Here is an 18534-nt window from a genome sequence, read left to right on the forward strand (position 1 = left end):
TCAGCAACAATAACCCTGCACTCACCACTGCAGGAGACAACGGTGGACTGCCGCAGACTCGGCTACACCTCTCAAGTGGTTAATTAAATGAGTCCAAGCACAGTGCTAGCACACAACGCCTGGTTTACCATAAACAATGTGACTGAAGCGGCCATGGGCCAACCAGAATGTAGGGTTAGAAAAAAAAATAAAAAATAAATAAAAACCTGATCACCATGGAGATGTGTGAGAAAAAGAGGTCTGAATTCAGATAGGGATGTCATTATTACTTTTTTATTCATTATTTTCATAATGACTGTCATTATGAGCCGGCTCTGATTGAATTCCATTTTGTTAGTCAGGTTTGAGGCGAGCAGAATAATTATCACTTAAGCAATATTAAGATTCATGCTGAACATTTTCATGGTCAGAGCCTCCACATGTTTGGCAAAAGGATATGTTCAGCTTTGATTACAAAGGAGACGAAAGAGAAATGGAACATTTTTAGTGCGTCTGAAATGAGTTGACTGATTATACCAGGGACAGTAATTCTGCAGAACATTGTAAACACTGTTCAACACCAATTACTTTAATTTTCATGGTCAGTCTTGACAACTTTGCAGCGAGAACATTGCACACGAGTGTCCACTTTTACGCACATTTACATTGAATTGCAATTCATTGCTTTGCTGTTCAAGTGTCCTTTGATTAGTTATTAGTCACTTATGTTCAAGAAAACACTACCACCAGCTTCATTTATTCTACAAGTGAATTCAAATGTAGTCATCATAGACCCATGCTGCATAAAAGTGATTACATCATTGGAAATGTAATCATCAGTGGACTAATTCATTTACAGCATGTGAAATACAAGCATTGATTAAATGTGCACAGCCATTAACACCTTTTTTTTTGTAAAATAAAGGGTAATATGGATTTTAGCCGCAGTGAGACACTGCAGGTTCTGATATATGTCCTATAGAACTAGATCAGTTTTACAGTGCAGAGACACTACATCCATACATCCATCTTGTACTGCTTTATCCTCCACATGAGGGTCGCGGGGGTCACTGTGCCAATCTCAGCTGACATAGGGCGATCGGCGGGGTACACCCCGGACAGGTCGCCAGTCCATTGCAGGGCCACACATAGAGACAAACAATTGTATGCATGCTATTTAAAATTACATTACATTTACCAAACACCTTTATCCAAAGCAGCTTAGATTGGAATGGAGCACAATTAGCCAGGGGTGGAATCGAACTTGCAACCATAATGCCTTTCATACACAGAGTACCAGTCTTAACCACTCAGCTACTCCACCCTTTAAAACATATATGCCTAAATCTTGACCTAAATGCAACCCATCTGTTGCTCCATATTACCTACATATTGGACAGGGGCAGCTGGCCCATAGTTGACGACAGTGCACTGCCCTTGTTAAGCCACACGAAAAAGAGAGAACGAGAGAGAAAAAAGAGTTTATTTTGCCGGTCAAAGTCTTAATAATATTGTCCAATCAGCAGCCTGAATATCGTTGTGACGTTCAGCATCCTGAGTTTCACTCCCCCCCGTTTCCGGCGGAAACGGAAATGCCTCCGCTCGCTTCTCTGGAAGTTGTGCTAACTTTACCAGCGCTTAATTGCCGATTTCATCATGGAAAAAGAAGTACAAACAACTTTCTCTCGCTGCAAAATAAGCCGCTTCATAGAAGAAAAGCTTCGGCTTATATAACTCGGACCTGACCAGCCGAACGTCGCCATAAAACGGCAAACGAAAGACAGGAGCTGGTATGAGAAGAAGGACTGGCTAACTGGTTGCACTCAGACCAGCGCCATGGACACCGAACAAGCCTGGATTCAGACAGGTAATACAGACTTAAAACATTTCTCTCAACACTTATAATAATAATAATAATAGTAATAATAATAATAAACACAAACAGACAAGGATACATATGGAAAATGCTATGCGAACAATGGAGTGATAGAGAAGGCAGAATTCAAATGCCTGAAAATACAGGACAAAAACATTTTGTCCTGTATTTTTAGTTTCATTTAAGTGAATCTTTTAAAATAATGGTATCAGGCATGACCAACCACAACCACAGCCCATGTGAAAAACTGACTCCCCCAAAATAAAATGTCACCAGCCACCACTGAAATTGGATGATACCAGCTGTCACACTGGAACCAACTATAACCAACTGTAATAGAACTGCTTTTTCGGAAGTCTGCTAAACAAGAAATGACCTCACATGGCCTTTAAATCTCACTACTCACTACTCTTACTACTGCTCAGTAGAGTCAAAGTAAAGTCAAAGTTCTGGATAATGTCTGAGTGAGCTCATGTGTGAACAAAGCAGGGAAATCTACTCGAGTGGGCAAGTGTCCTGCCTTGTGCATGGCGCAAGCCCTCACCTGGCTGTTCCGGAAGTTCTACTGTTGTGAGCACGATAATGTCTTCTTGAGTTAATGGTATATACAGCAAACTGGTACAAATGTGTCTTCCCAGGATTCCAGACAGTGTCCTGGTTCATGTCTGAAAACAGCTAAAGGGCCTGATGAGACAATGAAAGTCAAAAACCATGAGCAGTACAAGCTGGATTCTTTTATTTGTAATTGATCCATTATTTATCCATTTATTTGTAATAGACATGGACAAACTCTTGTGTTTGTGGATACCTATATACGTGTACAACCACATGGTATAAGTCTGTTACAGTGATCTGTGTCTTCCACTATCTGTGTCTGCCTCTCTGTGGCTCACACAGCAGCAGACGGGCCTGCAGCCTACCAATGCGTTCAGCGAAGGGGATTTGGCCCGGGCTCTAATCAATCACTGACAGATTACCTCCAAAGCCACTTCCACAGCCATTAAAGCAGGACAAATGCAGAATTGCAACTGAACAAGTTGGAGTTTTTAAGCCAACACCAGGACTTCCTGGTTATTTGTCAAAGTCACAGCCGCTGAGCCGCATGAGTGCCTGCGTGAGAGTGTGGGGCAGGCTGGCCAGGCACTCACTATATATATATATATGTGTGTGTGTGTGTGTGTGTGTCAGGGAGAATGAGGGAGAGAGCAAGAGACAGTAACAGAGTGAGTGAGTTATTGTGATTGTATGTGTGTAAGTTCTTTATGCTCTCAGGTATGTGTGTATGGCATTGGCTGTGTTGCACTCAAACCCAGTGGAGCTTATAGTAAATCACATTCCCTTTATTGCCAAATTTAGAAACTTATGCTCAATAGGCTCCGCTCAAATCTACACTGCGTCACATCATGGCGGCAGACTTGGTGCTGAGCAATGACGACTCATTCCGGAGAAAACCCACGCAAAGGCCCTTGTTCCAACCGGGGCTTGAACCTGGGTCTTTTTCTTAAAGAGAAAGTATTAAAAATGGTTAATTTGCAAATTGTGACATTCACATTGACAGATTTTTACAAATTATTGATGGTCATATATGGTTTTGTATCCTCCTTAGAAAAAACAACCTTCACAAAATACAGTAAGTTCAAGTAAATCTAGAATAAACTCCTTAAAAACAGATAAATAGTCAGCAAAGCTTAGACTTAGATTAGTTATATGTACTTCACTTTTTTCAAGGTAAGGTACATTTTCCCGGAAGAAAAATTAATTCATCACAGATTTGCAGATTTTAAAATGTTGTTTTTGGCCTTTGTTTATGAACGAAATAATAAATAATTTAGGGCCATAGAGGATTTTCAGAATTTAAAATAGGTCCCAACACTCTTAGGTCTGATCTAAAGCAACATGGGGACCTTAATCTAATCCTCTTCCCACTGGAGTCCCACCTGCTTTGAGATTGTCCCCCTATTCACTGGTGGGTTTGTGTTTATATCACTTGATAGAAGACACTGTAAGACATTGGATATTATCATTTCCACAGGGAACGTGGCCTATTCTAAATGTATCGCACAGGCTGTAAAATGTGGACATTTTATCATATAAGCGCTCGTCTTTGCTCAAATTGATTTTGACATTTTCACGTCCACACAGACATGGCCGGTTAAGTGCTGATAATTATTAGGAAGAGATGAATAAAAGTATGAAATGTGTCTGGAAGAGGTGACTTCAAAGCAGTGGGCTTTGTCGCATATTTCCCCCTCTTATACTGTAAAGTATGGACAAGACGGTTTGATTAGAGTGACGTTCAAGGGGCCCTTTGATTAAGTGTTTATTGTTTCAAAAAACATATTTTTATTCATGTGTGTGTGTGTGTCACATGTTCGAGAACACAGAATCACATTTCCTTTTATTTTAATTCATTTAGTTGTTCCTGTTTATTTTGAATGTGTGCATTGAAGGGAAATGAATGCTTAAAAACAAGAGCAGTGTTGAAGGGACGGAGGCCGACGCTGAACTTTGCAGGCGGTGGAGTCGAAATTTAGCTGGTTATGTGACTTCGACTCCCCCACCCCCACAATGACCCCAAAGAGAGACGGGAAGAAAAAAAAAAAACTCCCCACAACAACACAGGAGGCGGGATTGTGTTTGTAGGTGTGTGCGTCTTTGTGTGAACATCCTTTTGTGAACTGAGGGCTGTGTGTGGGTGTCCATGGTGTGTAGTGTGCATATGTGTCTGTGTGTGTGTGTGTGTGTGTGTGTGCATTCCTCTACCCCCCTCCTATTCAATTAAGAGCTTAAGCTCATTAGTGGCAGACTTACATCATTACCTCTCCAATGGCTAATGAGTTAAAATCTATTTAGATTTATGTTACCGTTAAATCTTCTTTACCACACACACACACAGTCTCTGTGGCAATCACAAATCAGAAAATGTGTGATAAAATTAAATCTGAAAGTGTTCTATACACAAGATTCTCCATACCAGTGTGCGAGGCCTTTTATAGAAACACTGCATATTCAACACACTTGAATTATACCTTTGCCGTTAGTATGTAAATGAGAGAGGAGGAAAAAGCAACGCTGGCTAATGTAAGTGCACACCATTATATCAGACAAAGCCCTGTTTTCCTCACTTAAACATTAAAGATGAGCATTTATGGAGTTTATAATCACTAACTAATAATTAGTGCTGCATAACAAAGACGATGATCCGTCATAAAGCGACCACACACAGCAATTATTTGAGTTTTCAGTCCATTTTAATTATGCGGACGAATCCTTGATTGCCTTGCACACTGCAGGCTTGACAAATTTAGTGAGTCAATGGAATTATAAAATAAGTAAAAAATAAAACAACAAATAAATTAATTAAAACATTTTTTGTTTAGTCAATTGATTACAGACAATTGAAGGGAAGTTGTAGCTTGGGCCTGCACAAGTGTGTGTGTGTGTGTGTGTGTGTGTGTGTGTGTGTGTGTGTGTGTGTGTGTGTATGTATAATGTGCTGCAGCCGGTAAACAAAGACTGGGAAGACGAGCAGGTGGAGGAAGGAAACAGTCTCTGCATATGCTGCTCACTGGTGGTGATTCAAGGACAGCATGACAGTGTGTGCAGACTGGCTGCACAGCTGACCCTTTGTGTGTGTGTGTGTGTGTGTGTGAGAGAGAGAGAGAGAGAGAGAGAATTTACCTTTCCTCCTTTCAAATAGCATTCTTCTTTTCATTTACATTTCACACACACCTCAGGTTATGTTTGACCATATTAAGGAATATTTCCAGCATCAACATGTAGTCTCTCTCTCTCTCTCTCTCTCCCTCTCTCCCTCTCTCTCTCTCTCTCTCTCTGTGTGTGTGTGTGTCAGATTAGCAACAATGAAGTGATCTTTGATGTCTTGCTCAGACCTGCTTTCCCCCACTGATGCTTTGATAACATGCTAACTGGGACATTTTTATTCTAATTAGGGCTTCAATTGCTAATTCCATATCGCTGCTATAATTATCACTGGGAGATACGCGGCGTGTGCTTTGCAGCCACATTTTCCGGGGAGGCGGGTGAATAGACTTGGTCCCACGTCCTCTTCTATGTCAGTGGGTGCCCAAACTGCAGCCACACAAGTGGGGTGAGTTAGGGTGGACCGCAATATATTGACCTCAAATGTCAATGACTGGTCGAGGGTTTGAATTCAGTGCTGAACATCCCAACTGTAGTTTCCTGTAGCTTGTGGGAAATAGTGGAGTGAGTGGAGGAATCCGACATTATCACAATCTACAGTCTCAGCACTAGATGTCACTAATTCTTAGACACTGCACCTTTTTAAATTAAATCCTAAAGCGTGAGCTTGTGGAATGACAGGAACGATACTGTCTACCACCTTGTTGCACTTGCACAGAATAAATCACTAGGACTGTACGTTGGCGAGCTAGAAAGCATTATTATAACAGAAACTTATCTTGATAAACTTTATGAGTGTTTTTAATTGTCACATGATAACGTGGATCGCCTGACTTTTTTGTGTATAAAACACGTTGTTTTCAGCTTTAATGAGTGGAGTCTGCATTGAATAAACTCAAAACTAATTTGGATTTAAGAAAGTACTTTCAATTCCTTAATTCATATAAAAATGAATGGATTATTAGTTATGTTTTGTTCATTTTTCTCTCTATTTGCGCACTTTTCCATAATATAATAGCTTTTGGGAATAATTGGAATTGAGGGATTTTTTTCCCTTCCTCTCACCCTCTTTTTTTCCATTACACGCATGCGCAGTGGGGTGCGCACTGGTCAGTCTGAGAAGCAGCTGTTCGGGGCTGGTGAAATTCCAACATGGCAGTAGCTGTGGTCAGTGTTTCCTGCGTTAACTTGGGATGGTTTTAGCTCGCACGCAGTCCGGTTTAACCTCGGTGCCCAGTTCTCCTGCAGCACTTCAGACCCGGGATCCATGCGACCCTAACGCGCCACGCGAGACTCCGACTCGTCGCCAGAAAAACAGGTGAGGACTCGGAGTGGAGGACGGATGGTCCGTGGATCTGCTGCGTCTGCAGTTAGACACCACAGTGGTCAGAGCAGACAGCGCGTCTGCAGGAGGCGAGACTCTCCCGGATGAATGCATGTGCACTTCGATTCTTTATTTCTTTTATTATTTTTTACAAGTTTCCTTAATTGCAAACTGTGCATAAATTCACCTGCGAGTTTGTTTTATTTGCGTCCTGTAATGTGATTGTTTGAAGGAGCGCACCTGCGCCACGGTTGTAAACGCAGAGGAGCGGACACGCAGAGCTGCGCTGTGGGTCCACTGTGTGTGTGTGTGTGTGTGTGTGTGTGTGTGTGTAGCTCTCATTATTATTAGTGTCGAGAGGGAGAATTACACAACTTGCGCGCACACAGCCCTTTCTCAGGCTGCTGCTGCCTCTTTTGCTGCGATACGGTTACAACAAGTTGCCCTGCTGTGCGCGAGCGGATACAGTGTCACAGCATGTCTGTTTATCAAACAGCACTCTGGTTATTTGAAAATAAACACCGAGTAAGAATAATCTGGATTATTTTTTTTTTTTTGGAGGAAAATGTAGATTAACTCTACTCTCCATCAGGGCAATCATGCACAAGTTTTTTATTTTATTGCTCTGTATCCCCCTCTTCACCTCTCCTCCTCCCTCCTTCCCTCCCTCCCTCCCTCCCTCCTCTAACCACTGCCTGTCATCCCGTTCTCCACTTTCTAATGAGATGCATGTAGGTTATAGACGCCTCTCCTATTGAGTTGCCCACCTTTCACACGACTTGAAATCCGAGCAGTGCTAGGACCCCAGAAAGCAAAGAGAGAAAAGAAAATAGTAGAATAACAGTAGAAAGTGTTTTGTAATGTAAAAGATTATTTCTCTTTTTATTCAAAGGAGAATCAGTTTGGTTTTTTTTGGTTTGGTTTTTTCTCTCCACAAAATTAATTCCAATGCTCTCATCTCCTCTTCTTCTCCCTCTTCCAGCACGACATGATCAGCAGCAGCAACAGCGTCTATGGTAGGTCCTTTTTTCCATCAAATTTTACTCTCATGTATTGTGGAAAAAAAGATGATGCTCTGATGAGCTTTTGGAGCTGGAGGAATAATTGTGTATTTATCTGCAGAAAAACACCATTCAGGTGTTAAGAATTGATATTATTCTGCAGGATAATTGCAGAGAATTATGTTAGGTTTTTTGTTTATTTTTCAACTTTGTACTTGTGCTTGTGTCACACTAATGCAGCCACGGTAAACACACAAGTCACACTTGTTATCAATATATAATGTGTTATATATTTGATTTGGCTTCACATGCAGCTTTAATTGAAATGCTGTTGTGTATAAAAAAACTAAATACCTGATGAGTTGTAATTTAACTTTTTAAAGAGTGCAGCTTTTAGTTTCATTGATGCATAATATTGCAAATATTTGTGGACGTGGAGTCCCAGTGAACAAGGCGTCCATTGCTTTAAAATCAAAATTCATATTTATCAAATGAATTTTGTTTAATCTTATTTCTTGAATATGTTTATATTTAACTGAAATGAATTATTATGATCATATGAGTCTATTGTGTCGTAACAAAGGCAGCTTTAAAGACACAGCGTGAACACAACCTGCCGTGGAATTATATCTCAGGTGTGTTTTACTAAATGATCCGTGTGAGTTTGTAGTTTCAGGAGAACGCCCTTTCCCGTTCACATAGTCGGAAATGAAAACAGCCATCCTGACCTGTTACAGGTGCAGAGGATTGGTTTTCTAACAAATGAGCACGTTCACGAGCGCGGCTGTAGGCTACATGCACACACGCACACACACACACCGAGGCTCAGGTGTCACAACTGCATGTTCTATGTTTCCGTAGCAGTTATTAGTGAGGACTCAACCTTTAACTATTGATTTTTTGACTCTCTGCCGCACACACACACACACACACAGTTATTAGCTCCATGTCCTGTGCTGCTTGTGCACTCGTGTGTAAATTTGTGTGTGTGTGTGTCCAGCATCTACATTTACTCTCTTGTACATGTATGTACAGGTGTGTGTGTGAGAGTGTGTGTGTGTGTGTGTGTGTGTGTGTGTGTGTGTGTGTGTGTGTGTGTGTTGATATCTCAATCTCCAGCTGTGATGTAAATTGTGTCGCGAGGACTTCATATCACACTGGCCTCACATGTGTGTTTTTATTTATTTAAATATAAAGCACATAGAATTCCACTTTTTTATTTTTATTTAAGTCTTTATTTTTTAAGTCTGATTGAAATGTCCAAACAATTCATTGGTTTTTATTTGATTTGTGTTTTGCAGAATTTGAACAAATGAGTGTTTTTATAAGTTAGTTTGCTTTTGTTTTACTAGAAAAAACGAGAGAGAACGAATTAACTTTCCAGTTTAGCATGACAAGTGTGTGCGTTCAAGTGGGAGATAGAGGCATAACATTGCATGTGTGGTGTTGTGTGCAATGTAAATAATGTAGATACTCAGCGGTTTGTTTAGTCCTCTAAGTCTATTTGTTTGCTACAGTCCTCGGCTTAAGATCCGTCCCTGTGCCTCCTCTGTCTGCACGTGTTGCAGTGACAGTAGCAATAATCCCCCTCATTATACACATAACGTATCGCCTCACATCTCTGGCAGCCCCCCGATACAGCTAATAGGGACAGCGGAAAAAAGAGAGAGAGAGAGAGAGGACGGATAATAGGAAGAGAAGGAAAAAGTGCTTTACACACAGGCACCCCTTTACTCTTCCTTTATTTATCTAAATATGGACTTTTCCCTCAAATGAATAGAGAGAGCTGGTGTGCTACAAGGCTGGTGGAGCGACTCCCTGCGGGACCATATAAATAAATTATCCTGACACTTTCTATCAGTCTGTAATGTTTACCATTAAAAGCTGTTTTACCGTCCCGGAGCCACCGGTGTGCAATCCCCGGCCCGCCCCGTGGGACTTCTGCCAGATGTAAAGCGGCGTGGGGAAATATTGTGCTTTTTAAGACACACACAGTGAGAGAGTGTGTGAGAGAGAGAAAGATGTGTTGGTGTCTCTCTGCCACGTCCATATCAGTGGATTTCTCCTGTCTGCTTGTCCTGACAAAGGGCCTCTTCAAACGAGATCCAGGCTGGGTTGTCATCTTTTAGCAAATATGTTAAGTGTTATCTTTTGTGCTCTCGGCTTGCTGGGCGGAGCTGGACCCCATGGGAGCCTGGCGCATGCAAATAGAACAAATCCCTCTCGGACCTGTCTGTCTGTTTCACTCTCTCTATTTCTCCTTCTTCCCTCCCTCCCTCCCTCCCTCACTCCCTCCCTCCACATCACCAGCACTTCTTTCCTCCACGTTTGCTCGACAGTGCGTCAGCCTGTCTTGTCTCCTTGCTCGCTCATCTATTTCACTCTTTGTCCACTTATTTCCCCTCCATCTCTCTCTCTTTTTCTCTCTCCGTCCCAGTAGACAGTGCTGGTGCTGTTTTGTGTGTGCGTGTGTGTGTGTCAGCTAAATGTTGTGTAGTCTTTTGTGTGTTTCCCAGCACGCTCGCTGACAGCCCCTCCTCGCAGATCTAAGTTCCTCTCCCAGAGACGGCAGGCAGCTGTCGGTAGCGCCGCTGCCCGAGACGCATTTCTCCGTAGATGTGCGGACGCCAATTCCTCAAATCCTTGACACCATGATCCACTCAGTCCTCCTCCTCATCCTTCTCTCCCCCTCCTCTCCTTTTACACTGGCTCCATTTCTTCTTTTAAACGGGGTTTTGGGGGTTTTTGTGACTGACAGTTGCTGTATTTTTTTTTTATTGTTACCATTGAGCATCTCAAACATAATATGGTATATCCATTCAGCTGCTGTTTCCAGTGCTGACTGGTTATTATCTGACTGGTGAGAAGGACCCACACCAGACTGACTCCCAGCTAACTATTTAGTTACCTGTCATACCCCAGAATAAAATACTTTTATTGGCATTGTGCATTCACACTCTGTTAAACAGTACCAGTGTAAAATAAACATTAAAAACTGTACAAACTGTACAAAACTTTACATTATATTTTTTACACACACTCGACTGTGTTTACTGTGACAAGTTGTCAAGACGTGATTGTTAATCAACTGAAAAATAAATCTAAGAAGATTCATTTTAAATGCATTAACTTTAGATTAAAAGAAATTAGGGAATTCAAATAAGATACCCCTGGTTAACCTCAGGTCTAGACTAGATCAAACCTTCTAAGCCAAAACTCCTCCATCACACTTAACTATGAAATCTCTTTCAAAATGTGTGAAGTTTTTGCATCATTGTCGTAGGTTTTAACCAAATTTAAGCTGCAGTTTTTCTCTCCTCATTCTCTTAACCTCCTTAGCGAGCCACTGCCCCATTTCCTTGAATTTTAAGCAGAGCTCGCTCGTCTCCGTTTAGTTTTTGGCGGCGATCTCCACCAGCCATGGCCCGGATTCTCTGGCACATATTAAAACAGTCAATATGCCAAAGAGTTATTTAAAAAAAAAAAGAAAAACATCATACATTTTTTTGGAAATATTCCACACAAATTAGACCCGAGTTGACTGAGATGACATTTGCTTAACCATTTTCAAATGAGACGACACTTTCTTTAATTAGGTTATTGCCCTGGAAGTCTTCAGTTAAATTGTGCGTTGATGTGTGGAGGAGATCAACACTCATTTGGCCGGTTATGAAAGATTATGGACAACAAGAGGCCGTTTTTCTTTTTACAGGAGATAAAGAAAATGACAGGTTTAAGACAGGAAGGATCTAACGTAATCTCTCTTTCTCTTGCTGTTGCCACTGCTCTTCTCTTTCATGCCGGCTCTGGCTGGATGATCTGATTTTGTTAATAGCGAGCCTTGGCTAGATAGTGGCCGTCTGCTGCTGCTGCTGCTGGTCCCACTCCACCCCACCTCAAACCACCCTCTACCTCTGCCCCCTCCCTCTAGTCCCACCACCTCCACCTCCACCCCCCCGTCTGCAGCTGAGGTTGAATGTCTTGATTAGTGAGGCATCTTTGGACGAGTAAGTCGGGGACACTTCTGTGCCTGCAAGACCGCAAAGGTGTGCGTGCGCGTTAATGAACAATGGCTCATTGGGTATGAGGCAGACTTTGTGTGTTTGTATATATGTGTGCGTGTGTGTGCGTGTGCGTGTGTGTGTGTGTGTGTGTGTGTGTGTGTGTGTGCGCGCGCGTGTGTGTGTGTGTGTTTGTGTGTTTAAGCTTGGCAAGCTGCCAGAGGATGGACACAAAGGCTGTTGAGTGGCTGGGCGTGTGGCACAGCATCACTGAAGCCGCCTGTGGCCTCTGGGAGACGGACACAAACTGAAAGCAAGAGAAAAAAAAAACCCAAAAAACACCTGCTGTTGCTCAACAGCTTCAAACCTTACAGCATCGATTAAGAGACTACAGCTAATTATTTGTTGCTGTTTAATACATGATTGCATAGCATTTGTGCATTTGTTGTTGTTTTTTTTACAATGAATTCATTATTGTTTAATTCATAGCGGTGAATTCTGAAAATGTATTTGTGTTTAAAACATTTCCATACTAATTTAAGTACAATAATGATTCTGAACCGAATCTTTGTGCAACACAATGCGCACTTTAGCACCTGTCACTTTACATTTCGTCCCTTCTCAAATTCATAAATAAGTAAATAATAAATAAAATAACTGTGCTATTAATAAGGGCTGGGTGACAGGAAAACATTTTGAATCAATGTACATTGATAACACTTATGATAAGATCTCAGAATTGGAGATTGAGTTTTGCTCCTTAAAGAAAGTTGAAGAAAGCAGTTAACGGTGGTTTTAAGCTTCTGAAAAGACAGAAAACGACTTATTAAACACAGAAACCTTCTGCAGATCAGATCAATTATCTGTTCTGTCTCCAAGTGTGTTTGCACAATGCATGCAGAACCTTTGTTATACTGATATCGGCGGAAATTATATTACATTATTGTTGTTATTGCCTATTGTGCGTCAACTTTCAGTGACACATGTGACGGCCTACATTCTGCACACACACTTGCTGTAACAGACTGTGAATTGAAGCTGCGGCTAAAATAATTGTTATTTTCCGACCACAATTATTGATGTTTGTCCAATCCAGTGTCGGAAAAGTGCAACAGTCTTAAACGCGAAGACAGTTTTACGATCATTTAAAACTGAGAATAGTGTCTCAGGAGCAGAGGAGTACGACTGTATATCGAGCTGTGATTATGTCTGCTTATGTTACAGCGCGCGCTCGTGTGTGTGTGTGTGTGTGTGTGTGTTGGCCAACTTTCCTCAGTGGAAGCAGGCAGGAAGCGTTAGGATGTTGCTTGTACAAGTCCGTTGGCTTGGCAGGATGGACACATGTGGTAGATAACTAATGATAGCATGCGGCGTATAATGAGATCCTACTCTCCGTCTGTCTCCCCTACCTGGCATCATGCATTAACCATACAAGAGGAAGAGGAGGCACGCATGGTATTGACTTTTGAGTGGGTGTCTGCTTGTCCGTTGTTGTTTTGTTTAGCACTCAGAGGTCAGCATGGCTGCAAGCGCCGCACATTTATAACAAGTGTTGTTTGTTTTTTTTGTTGTTTTTTTTTTGTTGTTGTTATTATTGTTTTACTTTCATGGCAGGAGCTCATTTTTTTGTCTCCCCTCATCAGCGCCCCTTGAGCTCTGTTAAATGGTTGTAAATTGATTTTGGATGCACTGCAATGTATATGCTTAACAAGCCAAATGGGTTCAGTTTGTGGGTTAGTTTGTGTGTTCAGAAGATTATTCTATTAATGCATTCCACACACTCATGATCCACAGTGCGCTGCTGTGTGAAGGAGGGAGGCATTGGCAGCGCTCCATCTTCTTGCCCAGTAACATATATTTATCCTCTTCACCGCACAATCCTCTAGGCTGCTCAAATCCCCCAGGGGGTCCCGATGACATGCTTACTAATGTGTGCTTTGGAAACGGAGTGCTATTGTATCCCCTAAATCTCACAAAGCACTGTATGATTTGCCCATTGTCGTAAAATCGCTTTGCTTGTGCCAAGTACTTGCATCTCACAGAGGCTTAATGCTGTGAGGGTTTTAGGGACAGCTTCGAGTTCCTCTTTTGTTGATTTCAGGGAAAAGTGCCAAGACTGCTGCGCTGAATATTGTTTTGAGCATGGAGGAAGGAGGGGAAGGAGGGCCATTGCCAAGCGACTCCATTGAGCCCCGTGAATGGGCCATTCATATTTAGCAGAATCACCCAGATGCCATATTGTTGGCTCAACAACGCTAAATATTCCCCAACAAGGATGGGATTGTAGCAGGTTTCTGAATTGTGCAAGTGTAGAAAAGGACACTGGGAAATTGGGTTGGGGTGGGAGGTGTGGGGGGGTATTCAGCTTTTCTGAAAAGGGTGAATAGTAAAGGAACAACGAGTACAAGTGTGGCATGATGAAGTGTAGTTGTTAAAGGATTGAGGCATTTGTCAATGCTCATGTTATTTTCTATGAAGGTGTCAGTCAGATATTATATTTGCAAAAGTGGAATAGTGATGCAAAGTTAACGTGTTTATATATCATACAGTACATTTAGTATAAAGTGTTTATTTAACAAACACACGGGTTAATGCAAACACACTTTGAGCCATTTCCTTGCTGTGAGTATTTCCACACAGATGTGTGAACATTTTCTCATGTACTTTTCTGTAAATATAGAAGTTTGAAAACCACAATTAACTGGTTGCAACTGAGCAAAACCCTCTTTAGTTTGATAATTATATAAATGTCGACTGATTTGCAACTTTTTTGGGGTGATGATGTTTTTTTTGTTTGTTATTATAAATTAGAAGCTATAATACCCTGAACTGTTACCGATGCCTTTCACTGATGTAATTCTATTTCATTACTAATGATATTAGTGACAGGTAGTGGTAGTGTCTTTACTGTTCTTTCAGCCTATTAGGGTTACAGACTAAGCTCATAATTGCCATTAGACTTTGTGTCTTTAACGTAAAGCAGGATGTGTTGTTTGACATGGCAGCAGGTACTTGGTGGGATTTCATCTTAAGCTGGCCCGAGGCTAATATTGTGCTGTTTCTGAGGTTTCCCAGAATCCCATTCTCTGCACACTGAGCTCTGTTAATGTCCCTTCGCTCTAAACAACCTTGAAGCAGCTACTATATACGTACCTTCACATTTGTCCCCTGCGCTGTCAAAGGGCCTAAGACAGGACTTAGTAAAATGTCATTGTGGTCTTTTATGTCATGCATGCACTGAGTATTAATCACGGCTGGATCTGTGCCTGAGAGGCTGATCAAATTTATTGTTTGGCTGCGAGGGACAGTAATGGGTGTTTAATTACTCAATAAAAGCCCTTTTATAGATTCCCAGGCCTCCTGTGTGTTGAGCAAATGGTATTGATCTGTCTCCGGGCTGCAACATGATAGCCTGTGAAGGAGAATTAGAGCCGTTAGCCTGCTAGCACTTTCTCATTCATTAGCTGCATTAGCCAGAGGGTGGTTAAGACGTAGCATCTCTGTTAATACCACTGTGTCTCAAAGGTTTTTGTGTTGTAAAGCTCTCTGCACCTCATTTACACAAATATGGATTAGATGAGCAATGAATAACATTGACCCTCTCAGTGGTGGAAGTGTGTTTTGATAACAATATCCAGGAGAGCTGTTTTTCTTTGAAACATTTCCCTCAGTGCAGTGTATCAGTGCTCTGACCACTGCGTAATCCATCGGACTAAATTTGACAACACAGTCAGCCGAGCTGTGAGCTGCATGATTCAGTCTACCATCAGGTCCGCATGTGTAATCCTACTACTTCCCCACCTTCAGATTTGTAATCTGACGACTCCTCCACCTCATCCTCCGAGGCCTAATTCTGGATCTCCATCTTTGAGGCGTTCTCCTGCTCACACAACATCACTGAAAAGGAGGGAAAGACTGAATGATAATCAGAGGTAGACCAATTAAAAGGTTGGGCCAATTATTCAGAAGCTTATTTGCCATTGTGTTTAATTAATTGATCATTATAGAATTAATTGGCCAACAGGTATAATCATATTTTTGATCTCAGAGACTGTATAAATGCTACTTAGTCACAAAACCTTCACTTTTTCACTTAAAATTGAATTTGACTAAGTTCAGTTTTGCAGTGCAGACTCAAAATACAATAGTTAATTTAAGACATGGCATTATGTAATATTTTATCCCTATAAAATGAGTGAAAGTTAAAGAAACCAGTGTCCAGAAAAAGTGTTTGTGCAGTGCATTAACATTATATCCTGTGGACTGAACCTTTGTTGTATGAATGAAGGAAAATTAAATATATATTATTATTGAGTTATTGCTTTTTCCCCGACAAAAAAAATCATCCAAAAAATAAAACAAAGAGAAAAGAAAAAGATCAGCATCTACCATAGAAAACCCACATTTGTCGTTCTTTTATAACAACCTTGTGATTTTTCCTGTCATGAAAGGTTTACTGTATATATCGAGGCCTTCACTTCGTCCATTGGAGGTTTTTCTTGTTTTGGGGGGGCTAACTGCGTCTGCCTTGTATCCATTGTTCTCTTATATTCAGAGCATATTGCTGTTTGTGTGAAGCAGCTCCGCGTCGCTCCTGATGCACGGCAATCTCTCTCCTTGATGTGTCGATATCAAATGAATGTGGCCCATTACAGACGTGCTGGAGTCAGTCGGGTGGCTTTGTGGACAGGGGGAAAGGACCGGCAAGGGACCATGAAAGAGACATTGTCCAATATGGAGCGTACAGTTCCTTTGTAGATAAATGGATTTTCATGCCTATCAACTGGGACACTGACATGAGTGAAAAGTGTGGAAAATGTGGAATTATTCTCACTCCACGGCTGTACATGTGGACAACTATTGTATCAAGTGTGTGTGGTCTTTCATTGTCCTGCAGAAAGCCTCTTTTTCTTTTTTTTTTCAAATGTAGGGATAATACACGCTATTTATACTGTAAATGTATGGCACCAACTGCACAGTACAATGCTTCTATATAGATATAATGCTGTAAGACTTTATATATTGTTAGGCGTCTTTATATTTCTTGTCTCCTTTTTAGCAACAAAGGAAACTAATCTTTTAGTTTTTTACACTTTTAAAGCTCAAATCGGTTTCTAAACCTTGTAGCTTTAATATGAAAACATTCAAAATTGTGATTATTTTTAGTAAATGCATATCTAATGTAATATTTTCGATCAAATAGTATTTGTCCTTGATCAATTTTGTAAGTACAACTTACTTACAATCTTTTGCACGACGATCCTACTGTAACATTACGAGTCCACCCAAAGCTGACTGTCAAATGTTGAATTATGAAGGCAAGTCAAATCCATTTTATTTATATAGCACCAAATCATAACCGAACGTATGTCAGGGCAGTTTCCGTATAGAGCAAGTCCAGACTGCAGTATTTTCAATAGTATTTACAGAGACTCAACATTGCACCATGAGCAAGCACTTAGTGACAGGGTGGGCTGATGGAGAGAGAAAAAGATAGAGAGCGAGAGGAAGAATGCAATTCCCATACACAAAAAACTAATAATAATAATAATAATATCTCTATCTGTCATGGTGACTCATCCAGACTCTAAAAATACAGCCAGAACTTAACAGGATGGAAAAAGACAAGAAAGCACAGAACTACAGGAGTGGATTGCGAAGTAACATGTATTAATGGGATATGAACAGACAGATGGACAGACAACGTACAGATGGAGAGGGAGAGGAGGAGAGCGGAGCTCAGTGCACCATGGGAAGTCCTGCAGCAAACCAGGCCCAGAGCATAATAACTCGGGGATGGTTCAAGGCGAGTTTGAACCGGCCATAACTATAAGCTTAATCAGAGAGGAAAGTTTTAAGCCGTCTCATAAAGGGGGAGGAGGAAGGAACCAGAAGGTGAGAAAGCGCTTTCTCCTGGAGATTACACACCACATGCGAGTGCATTGTTGTAGATATTATGGGATCGTTAAGGGCCTGTTCACATTTAGCGGCCAAAAACACGGACATGACTTCCGTCCCGCCAGTCGTTACCAAGCAGACAAAACCTGCGCTTAAATGAGCCTGAAGTGGCAGCAGTTTATTCCCTTACTCAAATCCAAAACACGTCCACCTCTACAAATCAGCAATGTATCTGGGCATGGTATCGCAAAGTCTACATCCATACAACTACATTTTTCATTGAATAATGTATACATTCTCTTCCGGATACACTTGCGGTCCACGCTACCCCTTAGTTTGAAAACTTCAGGGCTGCCCTTTACTCTTTTGGAAAGCGCAACACAGTCAGTTTTCAACTGTGAACAAAAAGCTCTGTTAAATTTAATTTCCCTTTCAATTTCTACCTAAATGACAGTGAAAGTTGAAATGCTGATCTGGATATGGACTGTTTTCTAACAACATTGTTTTCAAATGAAAATGAAGTTGCAAATCAGACATTTGTGTTCACATTTGAATTCATATTCATACTTAATTATTATAGCACTTTTCATGCAATACACCTTGCAATTGCACAGTAAATCCAAGCCTCCCGCCCCCTCATAGACATACAGAGACCCTCAGAGGTGATGATGACCGTCTTTACAGGATAAATGACTCCCAACAAAGATTTCACCTGACAGCAAGAATATGTTAAGTAACTCAAACAGGCAGAAATCAGCCCACTTGTTTCATTATATACATGTATGTGTGCAT

The 18534-nt window shown here is 41.2% G+C and overlaps 1 protein-coding gene across 2 annotated transcripts in view; it reads left to right on the forward strand.

The window, feature by feature from the left end:
- Positions 1-6637: 6637 nt before the first annotated feature.
- Positions 6638-18534, forward strand: part of LOC131455515 (fidgetin-like) — a 33451-nt gene continuing 21554 nt past the window's right edge. Inside the window, exons 1-2 of one of the 2 annotated variants that reach the window (XM_058623189.1) lie at positions 6638-6836; positions 7825-7858. In XM_058623189.1, the coding sequence (XP_058479172.1) occupies positions 7831-7858 (28 nt within the window). In that variant the 5' untranslated portion in view covers positions 6638-6836; positions 7825-7830. Of the gene's footprint in view, positions 6837-7587; positions 7859-18534 lie in introns of those variants that run through there. The other variant, XM_058623191.1, reaches the window with a different exon arrangement.

Source organism: Solea solea, chromosome 2 (assembly GCF_958295425.1).
Source record: "Solea solea chromosome 2, fSolSol10.1, whole genome shotgun sequence".
NCBI classification, from domain to species: Eukaryota; Metazoa; Chordata; class Actinopteri; order Pleuronectiformes; family Soleidae; genus Solea; species Solea solea.